This window comes from Labrus mixtus, chromosome 21, assembly GCF_963584025.1.
Source record: "Labrus mixtus chromosome 21, fLabMix1.1, whole genome shotgun sequence".
NCBI lineage: Eukaryota > Metazoa > Chordata > Actinopteri > Labriformes > Labridae > Labrus > Labrus mixtus.
In genome coordinates, this window is record NC_083632.1 from 4,496,739 (window position 1) to 4,516,027 (window position 19,289).

Below are 19,289 nucleotides of genomic sequence, written 5' to 3' on the forward strand. Positions count from 1 at the left end.
TTTCAGGAATTAAGATGAATAGAATAGATGTTTATTGCCATTTGCACAGGTACAGGACAGTACAGGTACATTGGAATTCTTGTGCGTTTCTCCCTAAGTCAGCTTCTACAAAATAAAGTTAAAATTATATATGAAATAGAAAAGCATTATAAGAAAAAAAAGAGTAGAAAAGTACAAAAAAAGTAAAAGTAAAAATAAATAAGTTGTAGTAATGTAATAAGTTATACACAAAGACATTTTGGATATTATAAAGACTGTGCCGATATTCCCCACACTCCAAAGACATACACACGTAACCAGAAAATAATACCTCCCTAAGTACACCCTCTCTTCGCCCCTCTATAGCTGTATGATATATACTTCCTCTGTGACCTCGTTTGTGTTTTGTTGTTGTTCTCTGCCTGTTTTTATTTATTTTTTCTCTGTCTTGTTTTTTTTAATTTTTTATATATATATATATTTTATTTTTTGTCGGATGTTGCAAATGTCTTAACAAAAAGAAAAAAATGTTAATGCATACTGTAAGCTGTCTTTAAAGTTGAACTTAAAAAAATAAGTTATACACTGTATTAAAGCAAAGATATAATACAAAAAAAATAACAAAGGGGAACACTGTACAATGAAATGAAAATATAAATATGTTTGGGAATATCCAGAAGATTTGGATTTGAGATTAAGATTTAAGATTTTGGATTTGAGAGCAATGAATGCCATTTCTGTAAAAGCAATATTAAGACAACATAACATGTTTGTATCATGCTCTCATACTCAGTTATTCTGGAAACAATTCATGAAATAATTTTATAGAAAAACGAGCAAGAACACCTGTGATAGTCACAATAGCATTATTTTTGAGTATCATTTAAAGACAGACAAATGGACGAATTTGTTAATTAATAACTCAACCTATGCTCTCTCTTCGTCCCTTAAATTCATGAATTCAAAATGATTTAAATTGGCTAACTTAAAAATGACCTCACAAATGAAATGTCTTGTTGATTTGTTGTTGTTTTCTTTATGTTTGGTTTTCTTGTTAATTTGTTTCATCGTTAGGTATTCTGTTTTTGCTGTGCTATGATTTTATTTTCCCTGCCAAGAAACTGTCTGTGTTATTCTGCTTCAAGGAATCCGTGTATGAATCATAGACTGTAAATATTATAATATGAATGAAGCCTAGTGCAGTGCTTCCCAAAGTGTGGGCCGCGCCCCCCTGGTGGGCCGTGTGGGTACTGCAGGTGGGCCGCAAAAGCAATTTGAAAAATAAAATAAATATCACAATAATGATGATTTACCATGAGTCAACCCTTTAAGTGATTAGTAAGGCGTGTCATGACTATTCATGGACATATTGTGTAGTAAACTTTTCTGTCTATCTTGCCATAATATCATGTTGTAATGTCCAATAATTTACCCTAACTGAAAGTTATAGATGTAGTCATAAAAAAAATGTATATAATGGGCCCCCGGAGTAATTTTGTATTTCAAAGCGGGCCGCGGCAGTCTTAAGTTTGGGAAAGGCCTAGTGAATGCATAACACTGAAAATATTAATTTATGAATATATTAAAAATAAATATTATTTTATTAATGAATGTTTGCCTTACAGTTTGTGCATTTTTATTGACCACAATTTTAAAAAAAGAGAAAAAAATAACGCCTTGTTATGGAAGCCCATTTCCGCCAGTAAAAAAAAATAAAAATGAAAATAATAAAGTCTCACAATTTCAACTTTTTATCTCATAATTTCGACTTTATATCTCATTATTATGACTTTATTATTTTCATTTTTTTTTTAACTGGCGGAAATGGGCTTCTATACCGTATAGCGTATGGTACAGCCTGCCGGAAAGAAGAAGAAGAAAAAAAGATAATTGATTTGTGTCCTGGGATGAAACCGGATGAACCCGTGGATCTATAGCGCCATCTTCCGGTGGAAATAATTAACAAACAGGAACGGCATTGGTTGGCTTCAAATATTATTCTTAACAAAAGTGTCGAACCACTGAATAATAATATATTCCGTAATAGTTTGTGCGTGAAACATTAATATTTATTTTGTCAGTTGAAGAAGTTAGTCTACCGTTAGTATAAATGGCAAAGAGATTCTTATCTTCACCAAGAGACAAAATAAATTACAAGTTTCGAGAAGCTTCTTCTGAACTACTCAGTGATTTTCTAATTAATCTAAACAAAAGAAACAAAGACAACATTAAAAGTTTAGGAAAATGTAGCGGAACTTTCAAGGAGAAGAAACTAATGGGTAAGCAATTTATTTATTTTTAATTGTATTAATTGTCAGCAAACATTTTAATATTTTTCATGAAATTACGTCACTACAGGCTTTCTGACGTCGTTGAAATGTAACATTTTAATTTTAATTTCAACGTTTTGACCGTTTTTAATTGCGAAATTGCCAAAACGTCAGAATTTAAACTTGATTTTAAAACGTTTATATCCGTTATGCGATAAAACAATGCACTTTTTTCATATATTTCTATTTATATCTGCCAAGAAAGCCTTTTTATAATCGTGCAACAGCTACATGTTTTCATACAACATACAGGTAAGCCTTATATTGTTCTATTATGTTCTTATGGGTTTCTAGTTTCACACACAGCTGTGATAATTAGTAGCCTATGCAGCTGGATAACTAGATATGCATATTGCAAAAGGCTTGTTCCCCCATATGAATTAATTTACAGTTGTAGTCTACTATCTAAACAATTATTTCATTGCTACAGACGTTTAAACCATTGCATGAATTTAAAACACATTTTTAATAGAAAGTACGGTGGCTGGGAAGTGCAAAGAAAAATTACAAATGTGAGATAAATTTACATTTTGAAAAACCTTTTTACATTTTTAGAAAACAAAATTACAAAACCAAAACACTTGTACCAAGAAAAAAAAAAAACACATTTACATCTTATAAAACAAATTTACAAACGACAGAATCTTGACAAAATGGGAATGTACCAAATGTCGGAAGTGACCCGGAGTGAGGGGTCATTTTGTTTGTTTTGTTTTGTCGCGGTACATTCCCTTTCCGTCAAGATTCTGTCGTTTGTAAATTTGTTTGGGGGGCTGGTAAAAGTGTTCTGCCTCTTGTAAATTTGTCTCAGCGATTGTAAAAGTGTTTCACATCTTCTTCACATCTGGTAAGTGTTTTTAGGTTTTGTAATTTTGTTTCATGAAATGTAAAAAATGTTTTTCAAAATGTAAATTTATCTCACATTTTGTGAAAGTGTTTAACACTTTGTAATTTTGCTTTGCACTTCCCAGCCACAGTAAGAAAGTGTTTGTGTCGGTTGCACGGTGGTGCAGTGAGGAGGTTCCTGGTTCAAATCCCCATCGTACATGGCCTTTGTGTGGAGTTTGCATGTTCTGTGCACGCGTGGGTTCTCTCTAAGTACTCTGGTGTGAATGTGAGTGTGGCTGTTGTCTGTCAGCCCTGTGAATGACTGGTTTCCCCGTCATCGCCCAATGACAGCTGGGCTCAGCCCCATGGACCCCGAATGGGAAACGTATTCTAGATAATGATTGGATGATATTTTTGTGTTATCACAGTTTGAACTAGTTTTAATAATTGTACACTCAGTTGGGACTGACTGAACTACACAGGATTATATCTGAATGATCCACTGAGCCTCACTGAACCGTACCCTGTCATCACGCTGATGTCTCTCTTACACCTGGATGTGTGAGCCTTGTTATTATTGAGGCCAAACGACTGGAGGGAGTGTCTCACAGCTGTCAGGAGGAGTAACAGGAAAGCAGTGTTAATAACTTCAGATGAACATCCATATGTTGCCTTGTAGTTTACATAACAGCTTAAAAACAACTTAAATTCACAGGGAAAGGTCTTTTACTGTACACGTCGGCGTCCCATTCGTTTCTTTAACTCTTGTCTGCCAGTGTGGGAGCTGCTGGCTCAACAAAGTGACCTGCAAACGTCATCATATAGGCAATAAATACCTTAATTTATTTCAAACTGACTGGTCAGAGGAATAAATTGTCCGGTAAAGATAATATAACATTTGATAATGGGTGGTGTTGAGAAGTCATCATGGTTGTGATTCAGTGTTTGCACGGCTGTGATCTGATATTTTCTGCAAAATCAGAGGAAGGGAATCAGAAAATGAATGAATAGTGTGGCTTTTTTTTGACTTCACAAATGTTGTTTTCCTGCCTTTTGCTGGTCTTAGGTGTAATTTTATGTCATTATCGTTTCCGTGGGCGATCAATGATGAAAAATACAACAACAAATATTAGCAACCTCAACCAAATTTTTACATAAACTAGAATCAAGATGAGGGCCTAAAAGACGACGGCAACAATCTAATAGTAGCTGGAGACTAATGGCTCATACTGCATTAAACATTTAACATAAAAACAACATCATATCAGAATATGTTTTACCCCCCCCCCCCCCCCCCCCCCCACCTAATGCATGCATGATAATGCCTTTGAAATAGCTTCCTGTTCAAGTATGTTTTCAATCTCTGTCAACTCTTGTCTGCAGCGCTCATGCTTCCACTTTGAAAATTATATATACAGTTTATATTTTTGTGTTTGGTTCTCTTCTTTCGATGTCTGTATTTTCTTAGAACACATCTTCCTGATAACTAAAGACATGAGACTTGATCCACTGGCTGGATACCATGCCGTTGAGCTACTTCAAAGGTAAGAAGGAGATGCACGTTAGCCTTCCTCTGCTACACCCTGTGTAATATTGATTTACCAGTTAATAATCCCCCCTTCCCCCCTTCCCCCTTTCCAGGTTCATGGTTAAGCACCTGACGGATTTGTTCACCACACCCACACCTCAAGGTGCGACTGCAGAGCCACCAAGAAGTTATGAGGCTGCTGTGTTTGACAAGCTCAAGGAGAAATTCCCTCTCATCATCTTCTCCTGTGTGCAACTAGCGAGCAAAATGTCTTTGCACAGTCGTGTACGTTCTGCAAAAGCTCTCACCTGATACCTTTCAGTACCCCTGTAGTAAAAAAAATAAATGCCAGTCATTTGTCAAACATTTTTCCAGATGATCGACACCGGCGCTGCTGTACGTTTTCTGCATTCAGTTGGCCTCAGTGTTTCTAAGAAGGCTGTCCTGGATTCAGAGCTAATGGTCTTGAAAGGGCTTGAATTCAGACTTAATGCCCCTAACCCACTGACATACGTGGAAATCCTCCTGGAAGTGCTTGGTAAGGACTCAAAATAACACATTTTAGAGTCTAAGGATGTGACAAAAAATGTGGATAACATAAAGGCAAAGGTTTTTTCAAGCTGTGCAGACTTTTAAGTGTTGATGAAACACCTCTATAGGACACAATGAGTCGTCTACCCCTGTGGATCGCCTGTATCCCCTGTGCCACCATGTTCTCCAGTTTGTCAGCCTACAGAGGACTGCCATTTATGAGTCCTTGTTAGGGACTACGGTTCAGTGGGAGAGCCCGACCACAGAACACAGGTATGTTTCTATCAAAGTCACAATTTCCATTTTTTTGAAACAGGTGGTCATAGTTCATTGTTGAGCGGACATGCTGCACTATAAGCAGCTGGGTCCATGTTTTTGTGGGTTCTTCATGTTTCTCATGGTTTGCCTTTCCTGCAAAAAATATCGATAAGAGCTAGCTACACAATAATGACTTAAATATGGCGACCAGTTGCCTATTTACATGCATGTGGCTCGTTCTTAAGTCCAGTATCTACTCTCTTGGTAGCACCATGAGTTATTCCAATTTGCCAACAACCTCAGTAATTATGTTTTACATCAGGTTCTACCCACAGATCCAAAGTATTTCAAGTAAACCCCCCGCTCTGCCTCATATTTCTCCATCCTGTCCTTAAGATTTTAAGAGATTCGTTCATATGATGCCACCTTTGCCAGCTCTGTGAACCATTCCTGAAACGAGGGCTCACCTGGGTTCCTCCCATTTCCTACGCTGAACATTTCTTGAAAACTCCTGGACAGCCTGCCCATGAAATATCCATCACAGCATGAAGTTTACCTTGTCCGTCAGGAGGGGGAGAGGGGTCACAAGAGGCAGGACTTGGCATTAAAAGGATGTTGCGGTTTTAATGTTTACAAGATATCCAAGATGGGGGGGCGAAGCAAAGTCCAAAACTATATTGACAGTTTTTTTTTTGCTGATTTTGCTGGGGGTTTTTTTTAGACTTACCTCCTTCACACATCATCTCACCTCGACTTCACGCAGAACTTTTACTAGGGAGCTGGCAGGAAAAAGTCCTGGTGAAGTCAGGTTTGAAAAAATTGGCCGTTTGAGATCGCACATGCAGCTCACCCCAAAATGTCAGGAAATGTTCAGGCTCAGAGTTTTGCGTATGTGTGAGTAAAGAATAAATCTCTGTGGAGCTTAGAAGAGTTCCTTTGCATTACACTGCATCTACTGAAATATTTACTACGTCTGCTTCGTCACCTGATGAACCCTTTCTAAACAGGGAGAAGTTTGTGACGGTGATTGAAGACTACATGCTTCTTGGTGGTAGCGTCATCGCCGTGGCTACATTCATCCTCTACGTCAGGAAATACGAACAGGTGAAACACTTCATTCCTGAACTTCATCTCCATCGACGATAACATTCATTGTCAACATTTCAGACAATATGCAGCCATAATAAAGTATATCCACATCCAATATAAGTGTGATGTCAACCTGTCACTAACACCTTCTACACAAACGTTTTGGAGATCTAATCTTTCTTTAATTCATTGCAGGTGGTGAAGGAACTGAGTAACATCACAGGAATCTCACCAAAGAGCATCAGAGATTTTGCGGGGGTGACATTGATGCACATTGTAGGAGCCAGTTCTCCTGTAACATTCACTTGACATCGCCTCGTGCTGCATTATTATCCCACTGTTTATTGTGAATGTAATGTTGTAGTTGTAAATTTTGAATAATTTGACAGATTAAGTAAGGTTAGATTAAAACAAACAACTTGTTTTTTTTTTGATTGTGACCTGGCTTTTTAAGTTCATTGTGTCATCTACATTCAGATGTCCCTGCTCGACAGAGGTACTTGTTTTCCATGCCTTATGCCATACCGTCCTCCCTCTCTTTTCTCTGAAGCTCGGGGGGGGATTGTGGTGTGTGCAAGCTGCAGGCTGCAACGCCTCTGTTGATTCCACGAGGATGCATTTTTCCTCCTCAAAGAGAGAAGTGAGACTGTATCCATCAGCACAAACAGATGCTTCACCTGAAATTGAAGTACTTATTTTGCCAACTGAAAGACTGAAGGCTATAAGCGTTACGTGAGAGGTTTGCAGAGGCCGAGCTTGACGAAGGAAACGTCCTTGATAAAGCGATCAAGTCACTTAGTGAGTGTGTATCCTGCCTGGAGGCTGATGACTCATCATCTTCCTCTTCCTGTTCAGAATCACTGGACAGTGTTCAGAATGTGGAAAGATGTTAGACAGAGGCGATGCCTCTCAGGAAGTCGTCCCGAGCCTCGACAGTAGGCGCAGAGTCTTATGATCCTCACAGTGTTTGTTTTCTTGAAAAGGTGTCTCATCTTGTTCTCGCTCCTCGGGATGTCTTGGCTTTGTGTGTTTGTGTGCTTGCTCCCCTATGGGTGGATCCATCTAATACTCTCACATGCTCTGACCTGAGCTTCTTGGGAGACTTTGCAGGGTGTGCTTTCTTGCCTTGGGTAAGGAGATGCAAAAAAAAAAAAAAAAAGCTGCGGTCTAAAAGAAAAAAAACCCAAAGAGCAGGTATGAAGTTACAGAAAATGTCATGAAATCACACAGAAGCAAAGAAATATATTTTTTTTTCTAAACACACCAGGTGGTGGGAAAACTGGCCGGTAGCATCCTGCTTCAGCCTGCCGTGCAAATCCCAGAAATCGTACATCTGGATGCCAGGGGAGGCTTCCCTCTGTGGGGAATCTTTTGAAGTCACTGCTGAATCTGGAGTTACGCTCTGGGTTGCACTGGAGAGAGTTTTGAAGGCAGGACACTGAGCCTTTATTCCACGGCTCCCTGGCTCCAATGAAGCACATTTCTCAGAGCTGCAGGGGGACGACTGCAGGGGGGCAGGCAGAGAGGTTTTGGAGGGTCTTGGAAAGCTTTAAAAAAAAAAAAGGGGAGTTGGCTTTCAGAACTGTAGTAATACACAGTGGTGGAATTTCCAATTCTATATGAAATGTGCTACAAATTGTTTCCTTTGCTTGGGGATTTTTCTGCAGCTGACTTTGACTGTGATAGTGTTGAGAAAGTCTGCATGCAAAGAATCTCTTCTTTCATAGCTATGTATCCTCTCTCTCTTTTCACAGAGCTCTGATTAAAGAGAGACCATGAGACAGGAGACCGCTGGATAAATGTTTTCCGTCAAACCATTCTGCAACTGTCGGTACATCACGATCCAAATCATGTTGTTTTCATTCTACCTCGACATATTCAACCCCCTACTGAGATTTCCAACACCCTGCCCGCCCCCCCCTAGATTTGAGATGAAAATGCTCAAACACAAAGAACTTTATAGTGTTTAGGACATAAATACAACATAACAGATGGCAGGTAGGTACAGTGTAGTGTAGAAGTACATGTTTATACTCAGATACAAACAGGTGTGAAATAATCCTGGGAAAAACCAAGACTGCAGCAAAGTGTAACACCCGATCCCCCGTCAGGTGTTTTGTTTGTGTTGGAGGCTGCTGCTACACTTTGTAGCCACAAGCAGCGAGGGTAATGTTACAACCTCAGACACGCTGTTATCCACAAGCTGTTGTGCGAGGATACAACGCCTGTTTTTTTTTTTTAACCCCATCAAAAAAACATCAAACTGAACAACAACAACAACTGACAAAACAGTAAAACTTCAGATTTAGATGTAAAAAAAAAAAGCAAGTTTACTTTTGATTTGTGTAGAATTTTTTTTTGTTTTTCTGCTAAATTACAAATTCCAATATTTTAATTGATACCTTTTTTATTTTATTTATTCTTTATGGTTTTGTTTTTACATCTTAAGTACGCATTTTCTTCCTCTCTACGTATCAATCAATCAGTATTTGTATAACAAAGTGTTATCTCGAGACGTTTTACAGAAGAGCATATGGGATAATATGCAGGCAGGATTTCTCATTTGTATTCCTTGACTTCCTGTTGTCCACACCGGTGGCGATTCTAGGACAGCGGTGGTCGTGGGGATGACACAGTCACAGATGGCGGTGGCTGGGCGTCGATACATCTGTCTGAATCTTGAAATAAGTCAGCCTCTCCCATAGCTACTTTTCTTATGCTTAGGGTTGCTATGTGCTATGTTGCTATGTGTTCAAAGAGACCGGGTGGATTTCTATGTTCTGCTCATTCAGCTATGATAATGAAAAAAAAACTTTGTTACAAATAAAGTTACTGCATAAAAATGTACTTAAAAAAACCTTGAGTAACAGTAGTTACTTATTGTATAAGAATGGCTCTTGGTGAGCATAATGTTATCATAAATTAATCATAAAAGTGGAGCTATTTTGATGGATTTATACACTAAAGACCAAGGCTCAGTGGTTTTATCTTAATCAATAATAAAACACTTTGCATTAATTATATGAATCTGCAAAGCAACCAAAGAACCAGTGAAGTTAGCATCATTTCTCTCTTAAAAGTTTTGGAGTAAAAATGTAGAATAGCAGAATATAGAAAAACACTCATGCCTGGAGTTGGAAACATCGATAGTGTGGTTGATGTCATTTTCAATCACAAGAAAAAGAAAAAAGACAAATATCGACTGATGACGTCACCCTCTCTGTAATCTCACAGTCTGGCCTTACACGTGAGAGTGGTTTCAAAGACACTGACTGCCATCCCACATGTAGCTGTGCCACTAAAGGTTGAGCCCCTATAGATTAGCACGAGATCCAGGGGCCGGGATTCATCGAGTCGCTCTTTGACTTCTCCGGCTCCCCCACATCTCTGCTGATCTCCTCACAATCTTCTGTTAGGCTCCATTAATCTCACCTCCTCTCGCTGTCTTGTCTGAGGCACGTCGAGCCGCACACTCACCTTTCGCTGTTTGTTCATTCTTTATTTTTCACACGGGGGAAAAAAAAAAGAACAAGGGGAGACGGAGGAAGCTCTGGTGGGATTTAATCCAATGCCAGTTTGAAGCATGCAGCTTTTTCAAGAGGTTGGAGGGGCTCGCCTCGGTGTGACCACCGCCTCGTCCATCACACTCACACTGACAGGAACTCTGCACCACAGACCAGTTTCCAGGGCCTCCCTCAGGTATTTCTCATTACCATTTGCAGAGAGGGAAACCTTTTTTAAATTACAAATATGTCCTCTGGTGGGTTTATTAGAGTATGTCTGCCAACTGCACGATATATTTAGTTACATCACTCTCAAGCTGAGTTGTATGATGTTGTCTTAATCTTGGCAAATGTCAACCGTGGAAGCAAAGGATTACATTCTCTCTAACAAACTGCTGAACATACAGTAGGGTACCGTAAGTGACAGCTTCACCTCAGAGAAATGATATATACGCACTGAAGATATTACATATTGCTTTGTATAAAATCAAGCCATACAGGGAGAAAGGGAGTTGTTGATTTGACAGGGGAATAAAAGTTTTAGCAGATTTCTCTTGATAGCTCTGTGCAGACCTACTGGAGGAAAACAGTCCCGGAAAATGTTGGCTCAAAAATAATTTTAAGTAGTTTCTTGATAAGCAAAACGTCTACAAATCAAACAAGCTGGAGAACTAGAGATACTCAATGCCATCTGAAAAAGGCCGAATAAAGTGACCCAACCAACGGCAATGAACGGTTACATCGACAAAGTTGTGTCACAAAAGTGGTTGGGAATTAATCACGATAAGACTCTTAAGTAGATTAGAGCTAATGCCAGATAAGCACATTATAATTAACTTAATAATCAGTTGAATCAGCACTCGTGTGGGGGTAAATAAAAAATGGCATTTGAAAGATGACTAACAGTCCTTTTAACCACAGATTTAATCAGTATAATTGTTCTCGATACATTTAAATAGAGTGGTTTTTTTCCCTTTAAATTAACCTTTCAGCAAAAAAAAATTAGTCCATTTATGATAAATTCTTATAATTCCTCCGGTCAGCTGAGAGTCATTTAGCGTGCATGCCACAATCGAGCACTGTCCGAAGCTAATTTCCCCCCATACAGTCGTCCCTGATTGTAATTCTGGCTGATAGGCCTGTAATTTTATTGACTGATTATGGAAGAGGTCAGGTCCAACACTGTCCACCCCTTTTTTTGTCCATCTATCATTCCAAGAGTCAAATGCCATGATCTGCAGGGGAGAGGAATTGAAGTTTGATTGGCATCGACCTTGTTTCTCTTGCATAATTATGAATGATTTAGGTATTAGTGCCTTCTTCCATCATAAATAATTCATCAAGCCCGCCTTCCACTCCCCCCCCCCCCCCCCCTGTATCCTTTGCTCCTCTGCTCCTTCTGCTCGCCTGGGAGCTCAGCTGTGTCAAGCTGGTCAAAGAAAACCCATCAATACCGGATATTGATACCACTGCAACAAAAAATAGAAGTCAAAGGCACCCAATATTGCGTTATTTCCTTAATTATTACGCCACAGTTTATGGTTATTTATTGTTTTAATTGCCAAAAATGTGCGAGCAACATTTCAGGAGGCTGCAGTCTAAATTGCAAAAAAAAAAAAAAAATTGCAACACTTTGGAATCAAAATATTGCTTATGTAGGCTATTTCTGCAAGAAAGACAGTGTCACCTCTTCTAGTCTACCTTCTGTTTGTAGGCTATGAGACATAAACGTAATATTTGCTTCATTATGAGACGCCATAATGATTTGAGAAACTTCAGTAGGCTTATTTAAAACATGCCATATAGAAAAGTATTAAAAAAAAAAAAAAAAAAAAAAAAAAAATCTAAAATGTTAACAGCCTTACAGGAAATATGGAAGGGGATGTTCACAAAAAATAGTTTAGAATAAATATATCTTTTAGGTTGGGTCGTTTTGCACCACGTCCCGCGAAGGTTGCAGCCTTTTAGTGTGTTTTATTTTGAAAGGTCCCAGCGGAAGTATCATATTTGATTGGTTTTCGCGAACTTGCCCATGTGATTGGCAGGTCAGCGCTCCATGTTGCGGCGCTGCGTGGCACTGGGCACTGACTGGCTCTGACTGCAGCACACACACACACACACACACACACACACACACACACATGACTCTAGTTGTGAATGGCCCCGCGACACTCGGCACACTTGGCGGGCGGGAAGTCACCGTCAGTCCGGATCTACTGCTACCTGCTGCCCGCTGCCGCTGCTGCTGCTGCTGCAGACCGAGGTTGCGCTGCGTACACCCATGGGTGTCGCTACTGTGACCGTCTTGACTGCTGAACGTTGCCGCTTTGATCCGTGCAGCTATTTTCAGAGTCTGCTCCGTAAACCGTTTTTTTTTTTTGGACGTGCAGCCTGCAGCTCGGGCAATCAGGACCGAGGAGCCGCACGGAGCGCTGCAGCAGTCACGGACCCGGAGCAAAGCAAGGGGAGGCACGGATGCAATTGAGAAAAAAAAATAAAGGTTCAAGTCTAGGAAAGGTAACATGTCTACTTCTTCTTCTTTTTTAGCACTTTTTTTTTTAGCACTTTTTTTACCTTTTCTCACCTGCTCATTTTCGCATTTTAAACTTAAGTTAATTATACAGTAACCATAATAAAATGTCAGAGCTGTCATCTTGCAGCAGCAGCAGCAGCAGCTAATATAACCTATACTGCTTACACCCTGGTTGGCTGCTTATAGTCAAAACCCAGCCAGCCTGCTAAGCCTATAAACACCCCCAGCAGTGTTTAATGAGATTGACTTAGCTGCTCTTTCATACACAATAACACGCTTTTTGTGTCTGCAGACTGCAACATGTCTCATGTATTTTATTTTAATGTAACTATTCTATAGGACAGAGTCTGGAACATTACACTGATTGTTGCTTGTGTTCTTACATTTTGATTGGAAGACCACACGATTTAAAGGTAATAAAGCATCTGTTTGTTCTCGAATCAGAAGGTCAGTGAACTGCTGGTTTTAAATGGATACTGAGTCTAACCTATATATTAAACACACACACAGTTTGAATGTATAGGGGGGGGGGGGGGCTGCCCACCTAGACAACAAGCTATCCATACAGAAAAGAGGTTTATATGGAAGAAGCTGTTCTTACTTGTTCAGTGGCTTCAGGCCAGAGCCTACCTCACTCCGCATAGCCTATTATCTGACATCTGGTCCTTCTCGACAGCGACTTATGTGGTAATAGTATGTTTCAACAAAGGCTGTTAATCTCTGTAATGCCTGTTGTTTGGAAGGGGAAAACGCTTATTTCCCTATGATCACAATCGGCACGTTATACTATATATGGTGGAGTCTACTTTGGATGGGGCGGTGTGTTGTGAGATCCTGGCAGTTGTTGTAGATGTTTTTGTATTTCAGTCGTGTGGTTAGGATCAGACAAGGTGCAGATTTGTAAATTTGGTAAACCTGTCACGGGAAGAAATGTGATTTTTTTTTTTTTTTTTTTTTTTAGGGGCATAGCATGCAAACACAATCGAGAGTTGTGCTTCCACAGCGGCTGTGATAAAGCATTTATCAGAAGAATAGGGTCTGCAGACTGGTAGGATTTGGGTTCCAGCACTCATGGTTTTTGTATGAGGCTGGAGATGATCGCTGTCTCGCAGTACTTTTTTTTTTTTTTTTTTAAATTCAAGATTCAAGTTCTTGGTTGTCAAGCTCGGCTCGGCGCAGATAAAAGACAGTCATCCTCAAAGCGTTCTCTCCTCACATCAATGACACGCGCTAGTTCTGCTGCTTCTCTCTCCTGCTGCTTGCCGCCGCTCCTGACACACATCTGTGAGTTCACAGTGTGGAGGTTTTCCATTATGAGATCATGGTGTTTTTTTTTCTTTTTCAGTCGACCATCCCTAAACTTTTTGTCTTGCAGTGCTTATCGCTCTCTGCTCAGAGGTGGGGGTGGGGGTGGGGGGTGGGGGGGAGGCAGTGACATGGCCTTGTTTTTTCCACTGTCCAAGCCAACACAGTGCCTCCTGTCACGCTCGCTGACAGGCCAGAGGTCAAAAACTAAAAAGATTCTGCTCGGAGAAAATGGGTGAAGGCTTTCTTTTGGAACTGAAGCTGACACAGTCTTTTATAAACGTACAATATGAATAAAACATGCCGGAAATCTTTGAATCAAAACTAACGCCCCAAAAGGAAGACACTTTTAATCCACCGTGTCATTATTGAAATCGAGTAGATGAGATGACCATAAAGAACAAAGATCAGTTTCTGTGTTTTATGAACGATTACGCAGCAGTATCAGAAAATTTACAGAGAAACATGAAATCTCAGTCTGCGTCTCAGCGATGAGATCCATCACTTGTATGTCCTGAATGAAGCCAGTATACTGTTGATTAGAATCTGTTTGAGTTGGTCAGAATACCTTGAATTAGAATTTACACCAGTCGTCAAGAGGAGAGTAAAGAGGAGACCGTCCTCCCAAGAAGAAAAACTATCAAAGTCAAATTGCCGGAACAATCTGACGGACGAGCGTGACATCGTCTGGTGTTTGTTTCCAGCTTCTAAACCAACACTCAATCTTTTTATTTTTTATTTTTAGCATAACCAGGTTTGTTCCCTCACATGTTTTTTTTAATTTGCGTATCTATGGCAACGGATGTCTCCCAACCCAAGCCAGTCATTTAAAACCCAAACTATGAGCCTAGCCAAGCCCTTTTTGTATCTAAACATAAAAAAAATAAAAAAATAAAAACTCGCTGATGTTGTGAGATCATAGAACCCTGATGTATTATTCTGCAGTGATCTGGAGCACGGGCAAACAATACGGTCCTGTGGATGAGTGCAGAGGGCATAAACAGAAACATGCTGTGTTTCATTTGGAGGGCTTGTTAGTGTAAGAGGGTATCCACTGTATAACAAACAAAGAATTACCAGTTCTCCTCTGAAAATGAGCCAGTTGGACGTAATCTAATTCAGCTCCAGGACTTGTTTTTAACCTCAGATTTAAATCTCTTTGTTTTGACCAGAAAACCTCAGATGATATCACGGCCGTCATTCTTTACATCTGAGCTCACTACTGATATCCTCAAGTGTTTGCTTATTCTTTGAATTGCTGAAGTCACCCATTGGAAGTCAGAAACCTACTAAACAATTAGAGATCGACCAGACAGGTTTAAAGAAGTGGGAACATACGGCCCTTGAGTCCACCGTTTTTTTTTTCAGGGCAGAAAAGCGCTGGCTGTGCACTCGGGAGCGTTTGCATGAAGCATTTTTGCGCTGACAAGAAAAGCGCTGCAAGTCCGTCCTGTCTCTATGACAACAGTCTGTTGACAATGGCCGTTTTTTAACGTTTTTTTTTTTTACTCAGTCATGACACGATCCTTAGGCGAAACTACAGGGAATATCATACATCTTGAAAAGAGCGCAGGTGACGTCAACAGCGCCTTTCTGAAAAGTTGCAAGATCTTCCCCCTGAGCACTCGGCGCGGCCGCACAAAAAAGACACTCTGTGTGCGGGCGCTCTGTCTCCAGGCGGAGACAAAAACTTTAAAAGTCGCCAGCAGCTCTTTCAAGACGGTTTTATAAAACTTCTCTGGGTTATAAATACATTTCTCAGATGACACTTTGTGTTCTTTAAAGTGGTTAGAGTTCATTAAGAGACCTTTAACCACACAAGAGAAAGCTTTACTGCCTTGTTAGATATTAAGAGTTCTGTTGTTAAATTAGTAAAAACCACTCATTTGTTTTGTAGTTCTGACTAAACCAGACAGCTTTTAATGTTGAATCAGCTCTGACAGTGTGGGATGGTTAAATGGTAAATGGACTTCAGCTTGTATAACACTTTTCTAGTCTTCTGACTTCTCAAAGCGCTTTTACACCACATGTCACACCTACACATTCACACACTGATGGTAGAGGTCGTTATGTAGTAGAAGATAACTAATAAGCCCCCCACACCCCCTCCCCTCCCCACCGGATTGCTGATGGACGGCCTGCCTCCCCCCACCCCCTTGCTCCCTATCCCTCTTCCTGCATCTTATCCCATCTCTGCCCCTATCCCCTTCCAAGCCCGGCGCAGTCTAGGCCTGTGAAGACTGTTTCGTCATGAGCCGGGGATCCGGCCGAAGATTTCTGCCTTTTAATAAGACAGTTTTTTTCTTACCACTGTAACTTTTGCTGCTTTGCTAAAGTGCTCATGATGGATAGGCCGGATCTTTGTAATATAACAATGAGTAAGGTCTTTTACCTGCTTTTTGTAACATAACAATGAGTAAGGTCTTTTACCTGCTCTTTGTAACATAACAATGAGTAAGGTCTTTTACCTGCTCTTTGTAACATAACAATGAGTAAGGTCTTTTACCTGCTCTTTGTAACATAACAATGAGTAAGGTCTTTTACCTGCTTTTTGTAACATAACAATGAGTAAGGTCTTTTACCTGCTTTTTGTAACATAACAATGAGTAAGGTCTTTTACCTGCTTTTTGTAACATAACATTGAGTAAGGTCTTTTACCTGCTTTTTGTAACATAACATTGAGTAAGGTATTTTACCTGCTTCTTGTAAAGTGTCTCGAGATAACACTTGTTATGAGTTGACGCTATACAAATAAAAATTGATTGATTGATTGATTGATAATCCCGTTCATACACCGCCACCGAAGCACCGGGAGCAATTTGGGGTTAAGCGTCTTGCCCAAGGACACATCGGACATGTTGACCCAGCTGGGGATCGAGAACCTCGACCTTCCGGTTGAGCGACGACGACTCTACCAAATGAGCCACAGCCGCCCCCTGTTCCAGTCAAGGTCGTCAAACTTTATACACTTTGATTCTCTTCGATGCTTTTGAAAATTTGAAAACCTCACTGGTGTTGCTGCTCCCACACACTGTTTGTATGTGAAGCCAGAACAACATTCAAACACATTTCTTTGGAATCATTTGAGTTTTTATGCATTTTTAGTTTGTAATTTCTATTTTTTTTTGCTCTTTCAATAAGACATGAAATTCAATCGGTATCAGTAGACATGTATCGGAATCGGAAATTGAGGAAAACGTGGATCGGTGCATCTCCAGTGACAACCGTAGTTCCAGTGCTGTGAATAAAGTTGTCATCCTCAGGGATGTAGTGATTCATTTCCCTGAGCATTCACAGAAACGGTTCTCTTTATTCAGTTTTAATCAGGAGAAAAGCAGTCATGGAAACCAGGAGAGATGATTGGAAAAACATGAATGTACTGCGGTATAAATAGCGTGATCATCCGTTCAGAAAATAACACGGAGCAAAGGGAGCTGAAATGGATATTTTGATCATAATTTATTTCCTCCTTGGTCAGTAAGTCAATTCAAAGCCCCGAGAGTGGGAGGGCAGTCATATTAGAAATGCAACGGAGAAACACAGCAATAATCTTTTACACGGCGTACTAGTGGGAAAGAAATTCTACTTTTTCAGAGACAAAGGCGGCGACAGCAGAGACGTGTACGATGCTGGGAAATCTGTGGATAGAGATGTATTCCTGGTAGCCTGTAAAAACGCTGTGAAATTGCCTCATTTGGAGGAGACGCCGGTGCACTGAACTCCTATAATGAGGGACGGATTCTCCCCAGGCATGTCCCTCATTTCTGTGTGGCCCTTTGATTATGTAATAATGATGCGAAAAGGCGTCTTCTCCGCGCCTCATTCTTTCTTGTTAGCGAGCGGAACCCGGGAGTAAGCTGGGCCGTTTCATCTCGGCTCTGTTGAGCTGTTGCTTAGTTCCCCTTCTGTCTGCGCTGCCGCTGGAAGTCGGTGACATTTATTGAGTTGTGATGGGAACATTTTGACCGTGTTTCTCACCGACTTGTACCAACGCTGCCTTTTGACGAGAAGACGATTGTTTTTTTGATGTCGGTGTCAGGAACATGCCCTCCGCGGCTGCCGTTGAGTCTCAGACAACAGAGGTGGTTCTGGGGGATTAATCTTCAAAAACACCACTTCATATAGCTGTCAGTGGGTTTGTTACTGCAGGAGAGTGCTTTCAACAAAAACCACGACCACTCTGCCGCAGTACTTTTTTTTTTTTTTTTTTTTATAGATTTGAGCTTTTTGAATCTGAGAGGTTTTATGATTTCAAAAAAAAAAAAAAGAGTCCAAACCAAAATGAATTCTAATAAAGCTGCTGGTGAGACTGTTTTGTATTCGTGCGCATGTTGTTGCCTGCGTTTCTTCAAAGGAGACCAAAATACACCTTTTTAAAAGAAGAATCCAGCGGCTTGGACGCAAAATCCAGCCAGTGGATCAAAGTGTTTTTAGTGTTTTCGCCTGACGATGTACAAGGGAGGCTATTATGACACGTCGGCCTGGTTACAGTTTCACAACAATAAGTGAGAGCGGTGCGTCAGTATATTATAAACTTGTGTTTGGAGTCCGCCTGCTTTTCATATCGTCGCATTCTGTCTCTCTGGCAGGAGCATGTGTTCAGTCGCAATGGAGTTGCTGCTTACAGATTACTAAAGGAGTGGGGCAGCTATTACTCCAGCAAGGTTTGTGATAAGAGTTTCAGTTGAAAATCAAAAGAGCAGATGGAGATATAATTCTTATATTTATACCATCATCTGCTGTTCTTTGCTCTTTGTCATTCTTTTAAAACCCATCGACACCTCTACATCCTTACCTTCACAGTGGCTCATTATGTGGGGCCTCATTCAACTCATGACTATCATTCACTATTAATCTGCTGATTTCTTTTTTGTACCATAAATCTATCCAACCTTTAGTCGTTATAAGCGCTGGAGCAAAACATCCATATGTCAGAATGTCGTCATCCTGACTTGTGAAATCCAATAATCGATAGTTTTACAAAATACGGCGCTCGAAACAGATTCCCCTGCCAATTTGACCCGTGTCCATACTCCCATGATTCCTTGCGGTGGCGCTTATAACATGACTGAGGGTAACGTAAAGGGTGCGGCATCGGCAGGAGAAGAAGTTGACCGTTGGATTAGAGTAAAAGAAGACAGCAGAGCGGGCTAAAGTTGATGTATAATTTCATGATTGTCTTTCAACACATCGATAACCTCAGAATCACTGTATCCATGTAAAGTCGTTATCGTGAGCCATGTTTGGTATTGTATCCAATCTATCGTATCGAATGGGGCGCTACCCTGCAGTCGTCACTCCTAGTCTATATATTTTCAATAAGGCTTTAAAATGGTCATCCATTGTCACAATTTTGCTTCTTTTGCCTCAAAAAGTTCGAACAGAAGTCATTTGCGCAGATAATT

General features: G+C 40.3%; 2 protein-coding genes across 12 annotated transcripts in view; both read left to right on the forward strand.

Annotated features, from left to right (window-relative positions):
- The first annotated feature begins 2,089 nt into the window (after positions 1-2,089).
- cntd1 (cyclin N-terminal domain containing 1) lies at positions 2,090-6,852 on the forward strand. The gene is made up of 7 exons (XM_061027806.1): positions 2,090-2,258; positions 4,606-4,681; positions 4,779-4,950; positions 5,041-5,203; positions 5,325-5,469; positions 6,462-6,558; positions 6,739-6,852. The coding sequence occupies exons 1-7, from the start codon at positions 2,090-2,092 to the stop codon at positions 6,850-6,852; spliced, it is 936 nt and encodes a 311-aa protein (XP_060883789.1).
- Positions 6,853-12,097: 5,245 nt separating this feature from the next.
- Positions 12,098-19,289, forward strand: part of tanc2b (tetratricopeptide repeat, ankyrin repeat and coiled-coil containing 2b) — a 173,048-nt gene continuing 165,856 nt past the window's right edge. For all 11 annotated transcript variants that reach the window (XM_061028725.1, XM_061028726.1, XM_061028727.1 and 8 more), the window contains exon 1: positions 12,098-12,563. The gene's annotated coding sequence lies outside the window, so the exon portion shown is untranslated. The remainder of the gene's footprint in view (positions 12,564-19,289) is intronic.

Excerpts from the sequence above, each read along its gene's own strand:
- cntd1 (XM_061027806.1), top strand. The coding sequence starts at position 2,090 with ATGGCAAAGAGATTCTTATCTTCACCAAGAGACAAAATAAATTACAAG. Across the intron at positions 4,951-5,040 it reads AAATGTCTTTGCACAGTCGT|ATGATCGACACCGGCGCTGC; the intron begins GTACGTTCTGCA and ends ACATTTTTCCAG. Across the intron at positions 5,470-6,461 it reads AGCCCGACCACAGAACACAG|GGAGAAGTTTGTGACGGTGA; the intron begins GTATGTTTCTAT and ends CTTTCTAAACAG.